The sequence below is a fragment of the Sprattus sprattus genome (assembly GCF_963457725.1).
Source record: "Sprattus sprattus genome assembly, chromosome: 13".
Taxonomy (NCBI): Eukaryota; Metazoa; Chordata; class Actinopteri; order Clupeiformes; family Clupeidae; genus Sprattus; species Sprattus sprattus.
Window position 1 is genome coordinate 28,442,244 of NC_137911.1, and position 19,246 is coordinate 28,461,489.

At 42.3% G+C, this 19,246-nt stretch overlaps 1 protein-coding gene across 1 annotated transcript in view; it reads right to left on the bottom strand.

Moving 5' to 3' along the window:
• Positions 1–1,018: 1,018 nt before the first annotated feature.
• LOC308374723 (sodium-dependent lysophosphatidylcholine symporter 1-B-like) overlaps positions 1,019–19,246 on the bottom strand; it is an 18,875-nt gene continuing 647 nt past the window's right edge. Inside the window, exons 2-14 of the mRNA XM_080850642.1 lie at positions 17,077–17,205; positions 15,836–15,960; positions 10,099–10,222; positions 9,767–9,845; positions 8,629–8,804; positions 8,226–8,316; positions 7,777–7,898; positions 7,252–7,335; positions 5,848–5,931; positions 5,391–5,503; positions 5,050–5,193; positions 3,606–3,782; positions 1,019–2,840 (exon numbers count right to left, since the gene is read on the bottom strand). Coding sequence (XP_080706768.1) covers positions 2,786–2,840; positions 3,606–3,782; positions 5,050–5,193; positions 5,391–5,503; positions 5,848–5,931; positions 7,252–7,335; positions 7,777–7,898; positions 8,226–8,316; positions 8,629–8,804; positions 9,767–9,845; positions 10,099–10,222; positions 15,836–15,960; positions 17,077–17,205 — 1,503 coding nt within the window. The 3' untranslated portion in view covers positions 1,019–2,785. The remainder of the gene's footprint in view (positions 2,841–3,605; positions 3,783–5,049; positions 5,194–5,390; positions 5,504–5,847; positions 5,932–7,251; positions 7,336–7,776; positions 7,899–8,225; positions 8,317–8,628; positions 8,805–9,766; positions 9,846–10,098; positions 10,223–15,835; positions 15,961–17,076; positions 17,206–19,246) is intronic.

Genomic DNA, 19,246 nt, shown 5'->3' on the forward strand with positions numbered 1-19,246 from the left:
TGATGGAACTCAACCAATGACAGATATGTGGTGGCCTATTAAGATCGAATCAGTATCAATACTATCACCATGATGAAGTGTTGTGGAAGCTGTATTCAGATACTTTACTTAAGGTTACAAGAAGAGATCATGCATGAAGAACCCTACTTTGGTTGAAAATTTGTAGGCCTATGTGTTACCTGCTAAATGTAGGCTAGTTAAAGTACTGTTTTGATCTCTCTAGCTGATATATTGTTTGATATTATTATTTATTATTTATTAATACTAAAGCAAGTGTTAGCAGCATGTTACTGTTGTAGCAGCTGGAGGTGAAGCTAGTTTGAACTACTTTATATACAGTTTGATATACAGACACCAGATACATCTGATGGGATGAATAATGGAACAGGAAAGGAAAATCTGTTTTTAGTTTTTGGAATTTTTGTCTAATCTTTCATTTTTGGTGAGATATTGGATCATTTGAACATTTAATAACATGAAACTATTTGAGAAGTTTAGAGAAGAATTATCTGTTTAATGGAACTATTAGCAACTCAAAAATCAGAAATGTGACCCCGACTACACAGTGCTTTTTGCAAGCCTTCAGAAACCAAAAAGGTTAAAAACCACTGGTTTCACCTGTATTTTAAAAGCTTGTTATATTATCCTTTGGGTAAAACTAACTAAAGCGGTTAAATAAATGTAGTAGAGGAAAGCACAAAAATTGTGGAAGTACAAAGTAGGTATAAATACAGTAGGCCTACTTGAGTGAATGTTCTTAGTTCCTTCCCACCACTGATAATATGGACCTAGATGTGGGAGAACATTTGAAACGTGGACGCTCTGCTGTAGCCTTGGAAACCAGCTTAAGTTGCTGCAGCTTTTTGTGCGACCACTAGATGGCCACAAGTTACCATTAGGTTCATCTAAACCATTTTTGGCCTGATATAATAATGAAAAGACCAACCAAACCAACCTTCAGTCTTATCAGAAAGAAACAGACATTACAAAGTGAGTTTATATTAGTATTTCTTTTAATATGTACATTTCATCACAAGTTAGTACCTACAAATCCCAACAGACTGTATGGTACCTCGATTTAGCAGCATCTTTTACAGCAAATGTAATCTACAGGACACTGAATGTATTTACAACTTACAGTATTTACACATATACATTTTTCAGAAAATCAGGCCACTTTTTTTGTGTTGTACACAGCATGTCTGCCTTTGCCAAGACAGCTATAGGCCTAATTCAGTTAAATACAATGTTCTAGTTACTGCAAAAGGATACCATAAAGCTTTGCCAACACGAGTACAAAAAGTACTTACACAAAACTGCAGTGATAAAACCACACCAATACTTTAAACATACTTTTCTAAGAACATGCAAATTTTAAAAAAGGTTCATGAATGTCAACATATGCAGGTAGGTGTTTGAAACATCTGTTGGCCATGACTTCATTTTAAATTTACAAAAATCTTTCTGGCAATAAACTTTACAGGACTTTACAGTACACAAAGCATAGTTGCATGACTGTCTCCAGTGTAAACAAAAAAGTTAGTCATCAACTGGATCACTGACACAGACAGCAAGTCTGTACACACTTTTACAAACAAATTCACAGTCTTCTTTTCTAAATGATTGAAAGTAGAATAGCACCTTTGAAATGCAAACCATGACCCGTCACACATGAGGACCTTCCGAAGCAGATCGTTCTGGCAGTGTTACAGTCAAAGTGATAAATAAATGCCAATCCTTACTGAAAATGATCGACAATCACAGTACAATGTTATTTGAGTCAGAGCTATTCAGTATGAATAGTATTTTACACTAAACTGTTCTTAATCATTTTATTGTGAGGAATTTTCCAAGCTTGTGCTACTAAATCTGTAACAACAGAACAGAACTATTCTTTCGTCTAAATTTACCAGTTAGCATAGAAAACCGCAGAGAATATGCTCTCTTTGTCCCTGGTTAATCCACTTTATATCCAATGTAGGTTTAGTTCTTGTTTATGGAAAGTCTTGTTGTTATCGCAGAGTGCACTATGTATTGGACTAAAGTCAGAAAGGTCCATATCACAGCTGATCAGTGTGGAGAATAAGCTGCTCAGGTGAGCCAACTTGTAAAAAGTGCAAATCATGGAAATTCTTCCAAGGAAGGCAGCATAAAAAGCTCCACATGAAAGAACAAGCACAAGGCACAAGCTTGGATGTGCTGATGCGTTTGCGCATTAATACAGGTGATTGTGCTTCTGATTTCTGATTAAGAGAGGAAACAAGAATTGGATCAGACCAGAAAACAGCTTCTATCTTTTGCTTGCAATGAAAGCATTGATGAGGTTGGAGGTAAAATCATTGTCTCCCATTATCAGACAAGCATCCCACATTTTGGTTGATGACATAATCATAGATGTAGACACGCAACCAGGATCTGGCATCACACACACATGCCTTGTGCACAAGTAGAGCAGTCTTTCTGATGACCACTGGGTGGTGCTATTAGATTGTGTGTTCATCATTCACAGGTTTTTTTTTTTTTTTAAAGAAAAAGAAAAAAAAAGACCATTATCTCCCTCGGAATACCTTCACACATCGCCGTGGCAGCAGTTAAGGTGACCTTAAACTCTGACAGCCGAGATGAACAGTCACACAGTGGTGAACTTTGAGGTGTGTGTGTGTGTGTGTGTGTGTGTGTGTGTGTTTGTGTATATGTATGTATATACACACACATACACACATGTATCCAGACATGTGACTACGTATGTGTGTGAGAGAAACGGTGTGTTATATTCCATTTGTTCCTACACCATATTTCCCAGTTCTGTGGAGTCCGTCTGTGAATCCTGGTCAGAGTCCCTGTTTTCCAGATACAAAAGAAGAAAAACAGTGTGAAACTAAAGCGAATGCAGCAACACACACAAAAGGACTGTATGCTCAATCACCAAATGTCAACATTCCAATGCAACAGGGCTCCCACATTTTTAAAACAGTAACATCCCATCAATTCAAAGTCCTGAATAGCCCATAATAGGTCCATTTTCAACTAGTCTGGACAGAGGAGCACTGAGCTAAATCTATGCTTGTCAAGTTCCCGGACTTAATATTCTCAAATTGTGACCTTGAACCTGGTTGAGACAGGTGATATTAAACTTCTCAATGGGGGACGGGAATCTAAAGACCATCTAAGACAGAGAATAGTGGAGGCACTAAAATATAAAAAACATAAGATGTAAATAAAATGTTAGTGTTTTATGTGATCTTTTATACAGGGGGCTGGGATCTGAGAGAAGATACTCCTCTTCCTTAATGTTGTAAAAGTGAAGGATACTGATGTCTGAATGCACATGGTCATCCCTTAATCAGATTGTTTTTAAAACCCCTGTATATCTGTATTTATGTATGCATGAGTGTGTGTGTGTGTGTGCGCGTACACATGTGTGTGGTCAAGCCAGTGTGTGGTCTGGGGAATGCCTCACCTTAGCTCTTGTAACATGGTCATCCCTTAATCAGATTGTTTTTAAAACCCCTGTATATTTGTATTTATATATGCATGAGTGTGTGTGTGTGTGTGTACGTACACATGTGTGGTCAAGCCAGTGTGTGGTCTGCGGAATGCCTCACCTTAGCTCTTGTAACACTTTGCGGTTTCCCTGCCTCCTCTTCTCGTCGATGGGGTACGTCTTGAATATGATGAGACCCAGGATGATGAGCACCACAGGGGCCGGGGCCACCAGCATCTTCAGGGTGAAGTTCACCCGGTCCGGCTGGGTGCAGGCACGGGTCACGTAGCCGGCAAAACTGTAAGGATGGAGAGAATAACGAATGCGTGAGTAAGGGAGGGGAAGAGTGGAGAATAAGAAAAGAAAAGAGGGGCTACAGAGAGCCTTTGGGTTGAATGAGTAAGGATTTGCTTGTTGCATTGCGTAGGTCTGGGCTGGCTGCATAAGCACAGTCTAGGATAGAATAGGGGTGGAGGAGTAGTGGAGAGGGGGATGAATAGGGGTGGAGGAGTGGTGTGGAGAGGGGGATGAATAGAATAGAATAGAATAGAATAGAAAAGCCTTTATTGTCACTGTATTTACATACAACGAAATTTGGAGTGCTTCTCCTGTTGGTGCGACGAGGGACAACATAAAACACAACAACATTGCATATCTAAAAAACGGTAGGAATAGCATAAAATATATATAAATATTAAGTGTTAAGAGTAGGGGAGGGGAAGAGTGGAGAATAAGACCAAGAGAGAAGAAAAAAAGGGGGCAACTGAGAGCCTTTGGGTTGAATGAGTAAGGATTTGCTTGTTGCATTGTGTAGGTCTGGGCCGGCTGCATAAGCACAGTCTTAAGCAGGAAGCTTAAGCTCTTGCAAGTGGGACAACAACCCCGCTGCAGGAAAGCTACGCACTCCACTCCACTCCACTACAGTCCAGTCCGCTGGTCCCAATGAAAGTTAGAGTAGAAAAAAAACGCACTCTCAAGCTTTTCACATTGCTATTTCATTTCGACCAGTTTATTCACAGCAAGTTTCGGCCTAAGCCATCGTCAGTGTGTAGCGTGAACACCAAAATGGATGCTTTTTGTCAACAGGGGTCAAGGGTTACAAGTGACACATGACATCAACACATGACATCAACAGGTGACACAATGATCTAGGTCTAAATGAAATAGCAATGAGCAAATCTTGAGAGTGCGTTTTTTTTCTACTCCAAGTTATCACTCTTTTACTAGCACCCAAAATCGCCTTTGTTTTGGATGTAGAGCGCGCCTATCCCTACAAATACCCAATGAAAGTTAGGCACTCCACTACAGTCCAGTCTGCTGGTCCCAATGAAGGACTAGCTAATATGACCTGAACAGTTAAAAATCAGTATGCCAATGACATCCCTCACAAACCCAAAGCTCTTTGTTTTTACCAAAACGCATAGACTTCTGTGTGAGAGAGGAACATAGTAAGAGGCAGACAGAGAGACGGAGGGACAGAGTGAAAGAGGAAAGAGGAGAGAGAGAGAGAGAGAGAGACAGACAGAGAGAGGGAGGGACAGAGGAGAGAAAGAGAGAATACTTACTCCAAGCTGAGGGTGGACACGCCCAATGACACTCCAGACGCAAATTTGGTGAAGAAAACATAGAAAGAGTAGAAGATTGCTTCATGGCCTTGAGTATCGGGATTTTGCACTTTAAAGTCATCCACAACGTCTGGCAGCATTGACCTACATAAGACCAGAAGAAAATTATACATCAATTATAAGTAAACAAGGACTTTTTCTGTAAGCAAAGTAGAAATGGCTAGATCAGAACAAATCCAACAGGCATTTTTTTGCAGAGAAAGATAACGTGATCGGATAGACTGACTAAATGAAGATGCTGTACCGAAAAAAAAGCTACAAGATGAACAGCTATGTCTCACCATGGGAGGAGGAAGGCAGCGGCAACGCTCACACCAGATGCCACGGCAACCACGTACGCCACGATGATGTTGGGCTCGACGAGGATGACCGCTATCATGAAGGGCGTGGCCCACTGTCGGAGAAGAAGAGGTGTTAGCTTAAAAACACACATGAACAATAGCTCAAACACACACACACACACACATACACACACACACACACACACACACACACACATGCAAGCTTAAAAACACACATGTACAACAGCTCAAATACACGCGCACACACACACACACACACACCCATGCACACACACACACCCATGCACACACACACGCGCACACACACACACACCCATGCAAGCTTAAAAACACACATGAATAACAGCTCAAATACACACACACACACATACAAACACACACACTCACACCCATGCAAGCTTAAAACACACATGTGTTTAATTTATCATGTAGCTACCGTGATGCCAAAGTAGACGGCAGTCTTCTTCCCAAAGCGCGAGAGGAACCACTGCCAGAATGGAATGGAAAGGGTGCCGGAAAGCTACAGAAGAACAAAACAAACAAGAATAAGAAACAAGAATACATGACAAACTCCAACAAACCCAAAACAAACAAGAATCCATGAGGAACAAACCCAACCCACCCAAACACACCAGAATAGAAACGTGAATCACTTCAGTAAACCCAACCCACCCAAACACACACACACCAGGGGGTTTCCACAAAACCTCCTTAGGACACACTACCACTAACGACCAAGGGTCATTTCCTTATTTGGAGGCCCGTCAGCTGATGTGTGGTGGGGGCTAGCATGTGTTCAGTGTTGTGAGCCTGGTGGGGGCTAGCATGTGTTCAGTGTTGTGAGTCTGGTGGGGGCTAGCATGTGTTCAGTGTTGTGAGTCTGGTGGGGGCTAGCACGTGTTTAGTGTTGTGACTCTGGGTCCTTTTGTCCCCGCACCGGAACAAGGACCCTCGTCATGGAAACCCTGTTGTTCTGACGTACGTTCTGAACTCTATGGAATGATCACCAGCCTCTTCCTAGTTGTCCTGCCGTAGATCAAAACTGAAAAATGGCACACTGACAAGTCTTATACTGTAAGGTCACCATGCTTTATCCAGTTCAATATAGGAGAGAACAAACCAGTGCTTTGTTACAGCCTGTCAAAGAAGAAGAAGAAAACAAACAAGAAATGGCCAACCCCATATTCAGGAAAGCAATCTAAACATTGGGCTGACCGGGCAGGAAAGGCAAAGGTTACTGTAGAGATACCAAAGAAGTTGTTCTTTTCACCAGAGCATACACATGGCTGCTGTGACACAAAGGCTTCTGTGTTTCTCCCTCTTGCACGGTTGCCTGCTTACTTGGAAAGTGCCAGTGTGTGTGTGTGTGTGTGTGTGTGTGTGTGTGTGTGTGTGTGTGTGTGAGTGCCAGTGTTTATGAGAGTGGGACTGTTTCCCACATGCCACCAGAATGTGTCCCCTCAACCCTAAAATCTCTCGTTTCATTTCCATGGCGACAAGTCACCTTCCCTCAAACTAGCACCGACGTGCTGCCAACCGCCCTCGACCGTCCCTGGTCACCCAGAGTAGCACAGAGGTTCTCTTCTCAGGCAGGCGTCCAGAATCAGTGCTAAGTGCTTCCTACTGTAGCGATCTTTGTCTTTAAGACAAAAGGACACTGATCCAGAGAATCTTCCTCAAAACCGTGGCTACTTGAGCTGACTGACTTCAACAAACCTGTCTTTTAACTTCAACAACTGCAGTGCACAGCTTGAATACCAAGTAACCTGAACCTTGAATACCAAGTAACTGGAGGGAGTGTAGGAAGGCCTAGCCCGTGTCTCAAGTTTGGAACTCTTACCATAATGGCCAGCAGAACATTCTGGAAATCATTCCGCAGTCCAAGAGTGTAGGTGCAGAACAGGGCAAGGTTTCCTTCCAAGAGCTAAAAAAGGTAAAACAAACAAACAAACAAACAAACAAACAAACAAACAAACAGTTTAATCGTTTCCAGTATCCAAAACATAAAACAACCAAAAACAATTCTACCACAATGCAACTTGACATTTTGAGAGAACCAGCTTTTTTTCAATGAAAGCAATGCAAACATATTATTTTGCCTTTTTAAGAGTGCCGTTTACAGTATATACCTGATGGATAGATAGATAGATCGATAGTTAGATAAATACTTTAATAATCCCGTGGGGAAATTCTGGTATCTTGCAGCGCTCACATTTACAATAAGTACAGACAATACGATACAATACAATACAGTTATGAACAATGTAGACAGGATGTATAGTGCAAAACAGTAAAGTCATAAGATTAGAGTTTTATGGCAGCTGGGACAAAGGCCCTCCTGATGACACAACTATGAGCCTCTTACCATAAAGGCCAGTGAGGTGAACAAGAAGCCCATGACCAGCTTGATGTAGGGGCCGAAGCCGATCACCATACGCATCCCTTCAAAGAATGACAGGCGCCGATCTGCCTTCAGACGGCCACTCTCTGAAAAAGAAGGAGAGAGAAAAAAAAAAGGTAAGGCAAGCAATATGTGAAGCAACCAATCTGGGAAATATTGATAACTAATGGTAATTCCAGTTTGTAAAGAAAACGGAGAACACACAACAAGCACATTCTGTCAAACAAATATATGTAGATGCAATTTAGGGGAAAACAAACACAAAAAACATTCCTTCTATGGAAAGGAGCACAATACAACCAACTGAAAACTAAGTGCACATCCACATTTAGTTGCAGCAAAGAGTCACTGTCCAGCAATCAGTGCCTCTTTGCTGTTTCACGGCTCTTTAACGGAATGACTACTCCACCCACCTTCTTGTTCTTTGACACCCACGAAGAGCACGATGGCGCAGAGCACGTAGACGATGACGATGACTCCTGACGCAATCATGTACGCTTGTTTCTGTGGAACGGAACGCAAAACGTTATTTTATTTTATTATATTTTGTCAATGTTAATGCCTTTTTTAAGTTGTTTAGCCATTTTCACTCTGGCATGGGGACTGCCAATGGAAACTAGCCTTTTGGCTACAATTGGGTGCATTTACATTTTAATGTTTATTAATGTACACTGTCCCTCTTCATCAAATAAACAAACTGAAAATGGGGACAACAGGAAGCACATTAGGGAAAGAACAGCACGGGATGGTTCACCAGGTGAGCAGCAGGTAGGTGGGTGGACAAACTCCTCCTTGCTCCGTCCCCGCCTCACTCACCGTGTCGTTCAGAGAGATGCCCGATACGTTGACCTCTAACCCCAGCTGAGTGGAGTTCAGGTCCGACCAGTTCAGGGTGTCCAGTTCACTTCTGAGGCAGGGGGCGATCGCCCCACCCACTATCTGGCCTTGGATGGCAGTGCCAAGCACCGTGCCCAACACCTCCACCGTCATCCCTGTGGCACGAGACAAGCACAGGAGCGAGAGAACAATGAGGGTGACGATAAAGTATCCATTGCCTTAATTTCCCGCGGGATCAATAAAGTATCTATCTATCTATCTATCTATCTATCTATACAACTCTGTGGTACATGCCACAAATACTGATTAAGCATGTTTCCCCACGATAGGACACGTTATGGCAACGAATGCCATCTTTGAGGGCCAGTTGAAAAGGACAACTTCAAAAGCGGCACTGTAGCACTAGCTAAATATAATTTGTTATTTTGGTACCAGCAGCCAACATCAGCCAGCCAACACTCAGTCCATCACACCAGATTAGGATGTTGCGGTCATTTGCACCTAAGTAAAGAAATTGCTTACAAGAACTGTTCCTCTGCACCATTGCAGTCCACCTAAACCACGTTCTTGCATTTGAGACCACTGTGTGTTTTGGCTGTCATTCTTATGCGTGGCAAACGCTCAGCATTTTTCCGTTAACAATGGGCATAGAAGTAATTTAAACTTAAGTTTATTATCTTTCTGATATTATGTTTTCTTTTCTTTTCTTTGTATATGATTGTGTACAGTAGACTTTTGGTAGTGGTAGGTATTACCAGAAGTAGACCATACTTGCTACGGCTAAATACCAGATTACCCTATTTGCACTATTTTGTAATGTATTATAAATACAAGGAATGCACTTTTCCTGTAAACACCCCACTCCCTGTGTACATGTTCTCCTTATGTGTATTGTTTTTATTGTGATTCATGTATGTATGTTTGTGAGTTAAGTGTATAAACTACTGGATGACCTTCATTTCCCTGGGATTAATAAAGTATCCATCTATCTATCTATCGATCTATTTATCGATCTATCTATCTACCTTTAAGAATTGTAAGTAACACTGTTGGCATCTTAAAAGGCTGGGTCATGTTAAAATCAGTTTCTCCCCTCAACAACTGTGACAGGACTCACTGTAGGCGGTAGCGGAGTCTCTCTCTTTCTGGTCTGAGCTGATGAACATGGTGAGTGCCGAGTATGGCACATGGAAACACTGTAAAAATACAAATAAACATTCATTATTAATACAAAATTAGCACAAGGCCACACAACTCAGTGTGTGTAACTCTTAGGTTCAGAATCAGAATCAGCTTTTATTGGCCAAGTTAGTTTGCACAAACAAGGAATTTGTCTTGGTGCAGTGGCTCTCACTGTGCTTACACATATTACTCAAAATATACAGGTTGTGTAAGTTTGTGTGACGGTGATAGCCGGAGGAAGAAGGCGAGACAAAGATGGAGACCCACCGTCTGTAGGGACTGGAAGAGGCAGTAGAACACCAGGTACCAGATCACCTTCCCCTCCTCCACCGGTGGAACGAACCAGATCATGAAGTAAGTCATCACAGCAAACGGAGTGGAGATGAGGATCCTAAAAACACAAACATTTAAATACGTTTAAATAAGATTATGGATCTAATAATTCATTTAAACATCTAAGAACTATTGGGGAAGGCAGGGTCTACTCAGTGCATTGCTTAGTACACACGCAGGCATGAAAAACAACTGTGAGGACAAGCGTGAACTTGCCCATCTTTCCAACAGACGTAAACTTGTTTTTTTTAATAACCTGGCCTAGATATGAAATGCCAATCAAATTCAGTTGTCAGAGGAAACCGTGTGAATCTTGTTATCCAAACACAGGAGTGGTCTCAAACTAAACACAAAAGGTTACAGCAGCCCAAAACCAGGAGAAAGACAAGAGGATCTCACGATCTCATAGCTCTCTGTACCTGATCAAAGAAAAGAAAAAAACTGAGGCTGAGAAACTCATCAGCACTGCCAAGACACCATGGCCACAGGAAGACATGGATAGGACAAGCAGTTCAAGTTCATCATCACTGGACAAAGGTTCTTTCTCATGGTTGGTTAAGGAAACCTGAGAAAACAGGTCTGCGTTCACACGAGCATCGCTTTTCCCTCTGTGCACTCAGGCTGATGTGAAGTGTGTGTGTGTGTGTGTGTGTGTGTGTGTGTGTCCCACCACCACCCTACCCCCCTGTGGAAGCCTTTGCTTGCATTTGAAAGAAGCCCGCTGGGATTAACGCGGACGAAAAACAAAAGTGTACGCACTTAACCTCCGAACCAAGCAGAGGTGCAGGGAGCCGTCAAAACAGCGCCTCGGATCGCGGCGGCTTCAACAGCGATGACCAGTGTTGCGCAACTCAAAGCCATTCTACACATTGTTTGCCTTTATTGCCGACCTCTGCCAGACCTTGCTACAGCAGGAGTCCACGTTCCCTGGAAAGCACGTGGTGCAGATGGAAAATATTTGGTCCACAGAGGTGCCTTTGCATTGCCCCGTAGAGATGGCCATCTTAAGCATTTCAAATAAGTATTGCCAACAGTGGCTTTAGCGTGGGCAGACATGTGACAGGGGATAAAGAACAGCGTTTCTGAAAAAGATAAATAATAATTTAAAAAAAAGCATCCGAACTGTTCTTAAAGTCGGAACAGCCACTCAAAAAAGGTCACAGGTTTTCAACGGTACGTAAGTTTCTAGGTTGAGATGACACAGATGTGACATGGGACTACCTGTACAACTTTGGGGTATGTGACCAGGATATGAATGCAAGGTCATACACAAATCAAACCCCCCCCCCCCCCCCCCCCCCCCCACACACACACACACACACACACACACACACACAAACGCACGTGAAATTTAAGAATACAGACTTCTGTACTGTGAAACCTCCATGCATAAACACAGATATGCTCTCACATATGAGGAAGAAACATGCTACAATCTATACAACAATAACCTCAACCTGGACACACACACACCACTGACATATTCATAACAGCTACCTATATTTATTTTGGAAACAGTCAGCTGATACCCGTGAGGTGGAATTTCACAGGGTATGGTGGGGTGGGGGGCGGTGGGGGGTGTTGGACTGAAAAGATAAGACAGGACCCTTTCCATGTGTCAGATAGCCCACTATCAACTTGATAAATGTCACCATATGAAAAAGTACATTTCATTTAATAATTTCAATAATTTCAAAAATATATTTTTTTTTTATTCTTTGTTTTATTGAGTGATATTACTACATTACAGGCAAGTATGGGGAAAGGCTAACTTATGGCTGAAAATCATCAAAATTGTATGCATAAATTGTGCATTTCAGGGGAATATCTTTGTTTAATCTCACATTAATTATTTTTTTAAGAAATAATTAATATGAACAATCAAAACACCTAAATCATTATATTATATTATATTATATATATATTATATTTATGTATATTATTATATTATAGAGCAGCGTTTTAAGGTGATAGCCAGGGTTAATGAGGCATTAATACCCAAACTGAGGGGAAAGAAAATCTCAAGTCACAATGACAACAATGAACTCACTGACACAGCCAAGAATATGCCCTTCACTTAACCAATAGTAACCTCATGCCATTTCGGTCGAGCCCCCGCTCCAACTGTCATTCTTCGAAGCCACTAATGCCTTTTGCCAACCTGATTGGCTGCATTTTGTGGTGTGGTGTGGGCTTAACCAATCAGAGAGGACCCCTCCCCCACCTTCGGTTTCCCTTCCGCTGACTACACAGCACATGCTTCTGTTGGGACTCAGGCAACGAGTCATAAGAGCTCCCCAGCATTGCATGAACATTGATTCTGTACGCATCGATTTCAACCATGTTTCCTTCCTCCGTGCAATATGCTTTAATTATTTCTTGTAATATGTTCATAAATGCCTCTTGGGGACCATGTGTTCATAGAGAGTTCATGTCCATAGAAATTCCCCTCTGATTCTTCCCATCTAGACCAACTGAAACTAGTCTAATGTAGCTCTCCTGACAGCCAGTTAGAGCTACTTACAAAAACAATGCTTAATCAGAATCAGATTTTATTGACCAAGTAAGTTTGCACAAACGAGGAATTTGACCTGGTGAACTGGCTCTCAATGTGCTTACACAAAATCTACATAACAACACAATATAAAAACAATATAAAAACAAACAGTGCAGTGGTCTATGAAGTTTACAACAGTAGTGCCTGGTACTGTGGGGGTGTCGAAGGTGATCATATAAGCGAGTGTAAATATGGATGTGCTTGAACAGTCCGAATGCTACTGTGAAGCTCAGCATGTTCTCATCAGTGGGGCTCAGTTCATGCTGACATATCCAACAGCTGGCAGACTCAAAATAGTGACGTGGCTACAGCACATCAATCTGGGAGCTGGCCCAAGTTTTCCAAGTGTTCCGATCTCAAGTTTGATTCCATGATCTGCTCTCGTCAGCTCTTATAACCATAGTTAGACTTTAGCAGAGCACACAGTTGATCTCATAAAACTGGAATGATCTTGATTTGAATTCAAATTTAAATTAAATTCATCACCCACTGTTGGGACATCATTATTTGTATAGTTTATTGACCTTTCAGCATTATTTCTGGTTCATATCTCAAGAAATATTCTGCAGTTACAATACAAATATTAATACTAAAGTAGACTAAAATATGTAATTATCTAAACTGAAATTTAATAACATTTATCTCAAATCTAAAATCTGCTGAATTGGTCCTACAAGCGGGGTGAGTGGTTCTCTCCGATCCTGTCATTGGGAGTCTAAGTGAACGCTGCAGTCATTGAGACAGGAAAGGAAGGCTGCGATCCTTGTGACAGGATAGGAAACGAACACTGCGATCATTGTGACGGGACAGGAAACGAGCGCTGCGATCATTGTGACGTGACAGGACAGGAAATTAGTGCTGCGATCATTGTGACGTGACAGGAAAGTGATTAAGGGCTTTCTCTATGTGCAGATATTTAGCCTGATCCTGTAGTTACCCATACCGGTTAATTGGAAATAGGGCTGGGCGATATGGGAAAAAGTTATATTTCGATTTTTTCCCCCAAAAATTTTCGATTTCGATTTTATATCACGATATGAACAAAATCACCCCAAATTTTTTTGAAAAACGTACATGCAAATACCCGCATTCTGGTGCATTTTACCATGTTTTTCTCTGAGATGTAAATCATGTTATCAGCATATCAAATTCACAATTGATATAGGTTTGGTGGCCTGATAATTATGTTGGCTACATTCAAACTGACCACCTCATTAAAGTATGACTGTTCAGGTCAGAAATGGCCAAATGTGTATTGAAACCCAAAGTCTTTAAGGATGGAAGCTGCCAGAAGTAAACGGTTCACGTAGGGGAAATAGTTTTCATACATGGCAAAGCTTGACAGCATGCCCAGCACACCAATGTTCATTTTATTTGTGGCATTGACATCATCTTTCGTGTGTGAGTCAAAGAGAGGTATACAAGTGAGTGACACATTAAAAAAAAAATCTTCTTTGGTGAGTGTGTGTTTAGTCGCTGCTGTCGTTAGAAAAACTGCCATTAGCTAGCTAACGTTAACGCCAGATTAGCTCACGGTTGTTATGGTAATAACAATACGATTATAGCCAGATAATGTCCATTGGGTGGTCCTTAATTGTCGACTACAGGTAAAACTTGGGCAACACTGACTTACTTTCCTCTTCTTCGAAAAAAAAATCCGTATGTCCATTTCTGTGGTCTGCTTCTAGCGCGACGCTCCGATCAAATCAGAGAATGAATGAACATTAATGACAGTTGAATCTGCGTGCGTGATGAGGCTGCGTAGTACACCAGGAAAATGCGGAGTGGATTTATATTGCTGTGGGTATTCCCCACTGATAAAGTTGAACGGATTTAATTGTGAAGCAATGGAAAGAATAATGGACTAGTAGACCAGCAGTCACGCACGCACTATTTTGACTGCAAAAGTGGGGGGGTCGAAACGACTTGTTTTGAAAAGTGAGGGGGTCTTGTCCCCCCCCAATTACATTGTCGCGACGCCCATGGGCTACGTGCGGCGCTGTATTCGCGGGTCTGTGAAAACATTGATTTTTTTTTTTTTTTTTAAGGCGCCGTCTAATCGAACGTCTCATATAAAATCGTAGAAAAAAATTACATCGCGATTAAAATCGAAATCGAAAAATCGCCCAGCCCTAATTGGAAATATCTGGTGCTTGCGTCAATGCGCACTACTACTGCGCTGAGGGCAGTGAATGCTACGTGAATCCATCAGTCAAATACTAAAAGATCTGAGTATGAGAGTTTTACGCCTGCACTGTGCTGAGGGCATCGAATTCCAGGGTAACCCCCTGAGGAAGTGTATACTGGTTTATGTTTTGGATGTTTTTTTATGGCAGGGCATTGAAAGCTACGCGGCCACCTCCCTGGGAGGATATATAAGCTGGCCCTTCCATTGGATTCGATTAAACAAGAATTCAAACCCAGGGCTAAAGTTACTTTACGTAGGAGTCGTGGCCGCTTCAATTGGTTTTTCTTCGTTCTTTATTATCAGGACCGCAGTTAGTCAACCTTGAGAATGGGGACTAAACTGGTAATACTGGCGAATGCTTGATACTTCTTACATTGTCAGAATCTCAAAACACATTTGTTGCAAAGGAGGTCAGGGCGGAAGGTTTGACTTTCAGTAGATGCCTATCTGCCCATTTTCTTAGCAGGAAGCGGTAGCATTTACCACATTCCACAATGGCTGACATTGCTGAACACTAAAACTGACACTTAAGTGTTTGATTGCTGCGCATCAATGGTATACTGTACTTCTCAATCATACCTTTCAAACAATAACTTTCCCCTTTAGTCATTCTTCCTAGCACTCTACCCAACATCCTCCCTTATGAGGAATGCACCTAAAAAAAACAACAGCAGCAAAAAACAATGGCCATGCCGTCTACGTCAGGCAGAAACTTCCTGTGCCGACTGTCTGAACATTCTTAATAACCAAAACCATGACAATGGGGATGTTACACACAACGGAAGTTAGTCAAGCCGAAAATCGATTGAAAATATGTTTTTGCCCTCCTTCCTACGGGATCCAGTAAAAGTTTAAAGTATCCACTTCTTTCAATGTTAGTTTCCATTTTTTCCAGTTTTACATTCAGTAATGAAACGGACACGTACCAGGGCATCATTCGTCCGAACCGAGTCCATTCGCTCCGGCTCACCAGGAAGCCGACAACTGGGTCTGTAACAGCATCCCATGCGCGGCCCACAAACAGGATGATGGAGGCCCAGAATGGGTCCAGCTTGAGAGAAAGAGGGGGTAAATATTGTTAAATATTGAACCAATTTCAAATTCAGGTGCATGCAGGGCTTTCAAAACAGATTAAGACGCAGAAATCTTAAACTAACTCAGGTCCTAACCCTCTTTGTTAACATCCTTCTCAAGTTAATTCAATTAAAACATGCCACGCTAATCCCCCTACACACACACACACACACACACACACACACACACACACACACACACACACACACACACACACACACACACACACACACAGTGCCCTGCTGACTGTCCTGATGTTGAGACCCCTGTGGTGCCCTCTAATAGCGTAACAATGTAGCGCAGTAGGCGTCCAATAACTGAGGCTCTTGACATATGTCCGACACCATAAATCACGTTGTATGTTTGTTGGAGTCCTTGAGACATGTTCACTGTATGCAACCAGCTGGTGAAGGACACTGATGAAAGTTACGTTGCTACAGTTTTCAGTCCATCATGAAATACTTTGTGGTAATGGTTTTTTTTTTGTTTCTCCATCAGGACATTGCTCTCAAAGAACTTTGATCATGACCTACACTTTGCTAAGGTAAAGAGTTACTTTATTTCAGATTCAGATTTTCAAAGTACTGTCAAGCCAAACCTTTGTACATCACATTCAGCTTTAAAAAAGGCATATGGCACACTGAACAATGACCTCTGTCTCAAGGCTCAAAGACAGACACCAAGGCCTAAAACCTGAGAGTGAGCACACAATAACAACGGCATGGAAAATAGCATTGAAATGAGGGCATGTTCCACAGAGCTCTCTCTAAGCCCCCGTACAGATTCAAATCTACTCACTTTCGACCCCCGATTCGAATCGTTGCAGATACCGTGTGCGGATAGAGAGGGTTCGACCTTACGATAGGGCTATCTGTATAAGTTTCATTTCGGACGCAGACAAAATAGGCTTCCTGTAAACGGCCCATAAGTGGAGGCCTCTGCGTGGAGGAAACTCACCTGTGCGAGTGTGTGCGAGAGAGAGGGAGGTGTGTGTGTGTGTGTGAGAGAGGGGGAAAGGAGGTGTGTGTGTATGTGTGTGAGAGAGGAGGTGGGTGTGTGAGGGGGAGGTGTGTGTGTGTTGGAGGAAACTCACCTGTGCCACGTCCAGCAGGTAGATCTGGAGGAAGAAGCCGAGGGCACTGCCCGTGATCTGGTAGGGGGCGCCCCCGATGGCAAAGCAGATCTTGCTGCAGATTGACAAATGGTCCCTTCTCGGCTCCCTCTGCGGAACACAGAAACAACACAGAGCCAAAAGGATTACACCCCGTCAGCATTCAGGCTATCCACAGGGAGAGAGCGAACTTGGCCGCGGTGAGAAGAGAGTATCCCATTATCCGATATCCCATTCACGAGCTTCTACAAGGCTTAGACCACCAGGTTATGAACTACATCACGGGGAAGCTACTTTAGAGGGGAGAAGAAGTGAATCTGCATCCAAACCGCATAGGGCAGGTACCAGGAGCTATAAATTCTACACATTTTATTGCTCCCAAAATTTAAGTATATTTACTGTGATGGGAGCCATTTTACTGTCCAGATTTTCCCAACACCTCATATTTGTTGACATCTGGTTCTTTCCCAATTTGAAATGAATTTACCTCTTTTATGTATTCGATTGAAATTCATTTATTTTTGTCATAGTTTTTGGGGATGATAATGGTGTATCCTCCTTATCCATAATGGTTTAAAACCCCTGGCCTCAAGGGACATTCCTCGGTCAGCAGCTGTGATGCTTGGACACCCACCCCCTCTCCAAATCTGTACAGCCTGTCCAACATTCCTTCCGAAAGAGTTAGAAAATGTAACAATTGGGGACCAGAGGAATAACGGCCACTGTGAGAAAGCCAAACACGCCTACCGCCTATCTTCATGTCCACCCTGGAGATCCCCCTACAGTGGTGCGATCTCGATGTCTGATGTCACACAGTGGTGTGAGGGCAATGATGATCGTGGTGGGGGGGGGAGGAGGGTTCACTCTAGGTCATGAGTCACACAGCATGGTCAGCTTCAAGGGCTCACCCATTGGCTCACAGCATGGCATGTTGGATCAGCATGAAATTCCATCCACTGGGCCAAGGGTGCGAGATATGGTCAGCCCAGGGTCAGGTGGTCGCACACCCGCTGCTGTCGGCCAATGGGCACAAGAATGGCTTTCAGCCAATTAAGAAATGCTTGCTGATCTTAATCCGAAAGATATGCCAGGAGTCTGGTGTCGGAGCCAATCCGCCCTTGAGTTGAGAGTGTGAACCTACTATGCTACAAGCCTCTCATTCAAAAGCTGACTGTAGGGGCTTAGTGAATAGTCAACTATATGAGAAGCCGTGCGTTATTGCTGACTAATGCACATTGGCCATTGGTCCATTAAAGGGGCTATATGTCCACTGCATTTACTGCAAATACACATGTAGCGATACCTCTGGGACGTTAAATACCCAATGTTGATATAACACCGCTCACAAAGGCTGTGAACAAACTGTCAACACAGATTCTCACTAAACTGCCACTGGTATCTTTAAGAGATCTTCTGGGACTAGACCACTGTAACCTATTTGCACAAGGCAGATACACTAGATGCAATTCAACTTATCTGAATGGAGTCCAAATCATATCAACAGCATATTATATTATTTCCTGGCTGACAAAGACCATTTACAAAACCTGATCTATGAATTCTTAAATTATAGCTCATTTATAAAAGCTGACATGCATAACAATGTAGGCTACCCATTGCTAAGGATTTGTTTAAATTATACCACGTTTACCCGTAGCTAGATTGAAATGCGCTTTTATATAGCGACACCTGCTTGGACCGTTTCAATTAACATACCTTGTGTTTTAGAGTATGATGCTTTACTTATGGTCATATATGATTCCTGTGGTTACTTAAGTGCAATTTTGGTCCATATGAGGCGTTACCTAAATAAGAGATATAAAAAGATACCGCCACTAGCATGCCACACCTAGATCGCATCGTCACACAGGAAACATCGTTTTCCAAAAATGTTAAAAACATATTGCAGTCCTTTACAGTTGTGACACAACGGGCACGAAGCACCGTAAGGAAAGAACGAATCTTTGAATTGTGAGACGTTTAAAGGGGAAGCAAAACGACCTTACATGTGCATGTCTAGGCTCACTATTAAACTCCCACCGATTTGAATGGACATGGTTTTATTGCCATTCATAAATATGGTCCGTAGAGTTCAGGTGTAACATAGTCCTGTAGTATAATCCCAACAAAGAGATTTTTTTAAATGAAAACC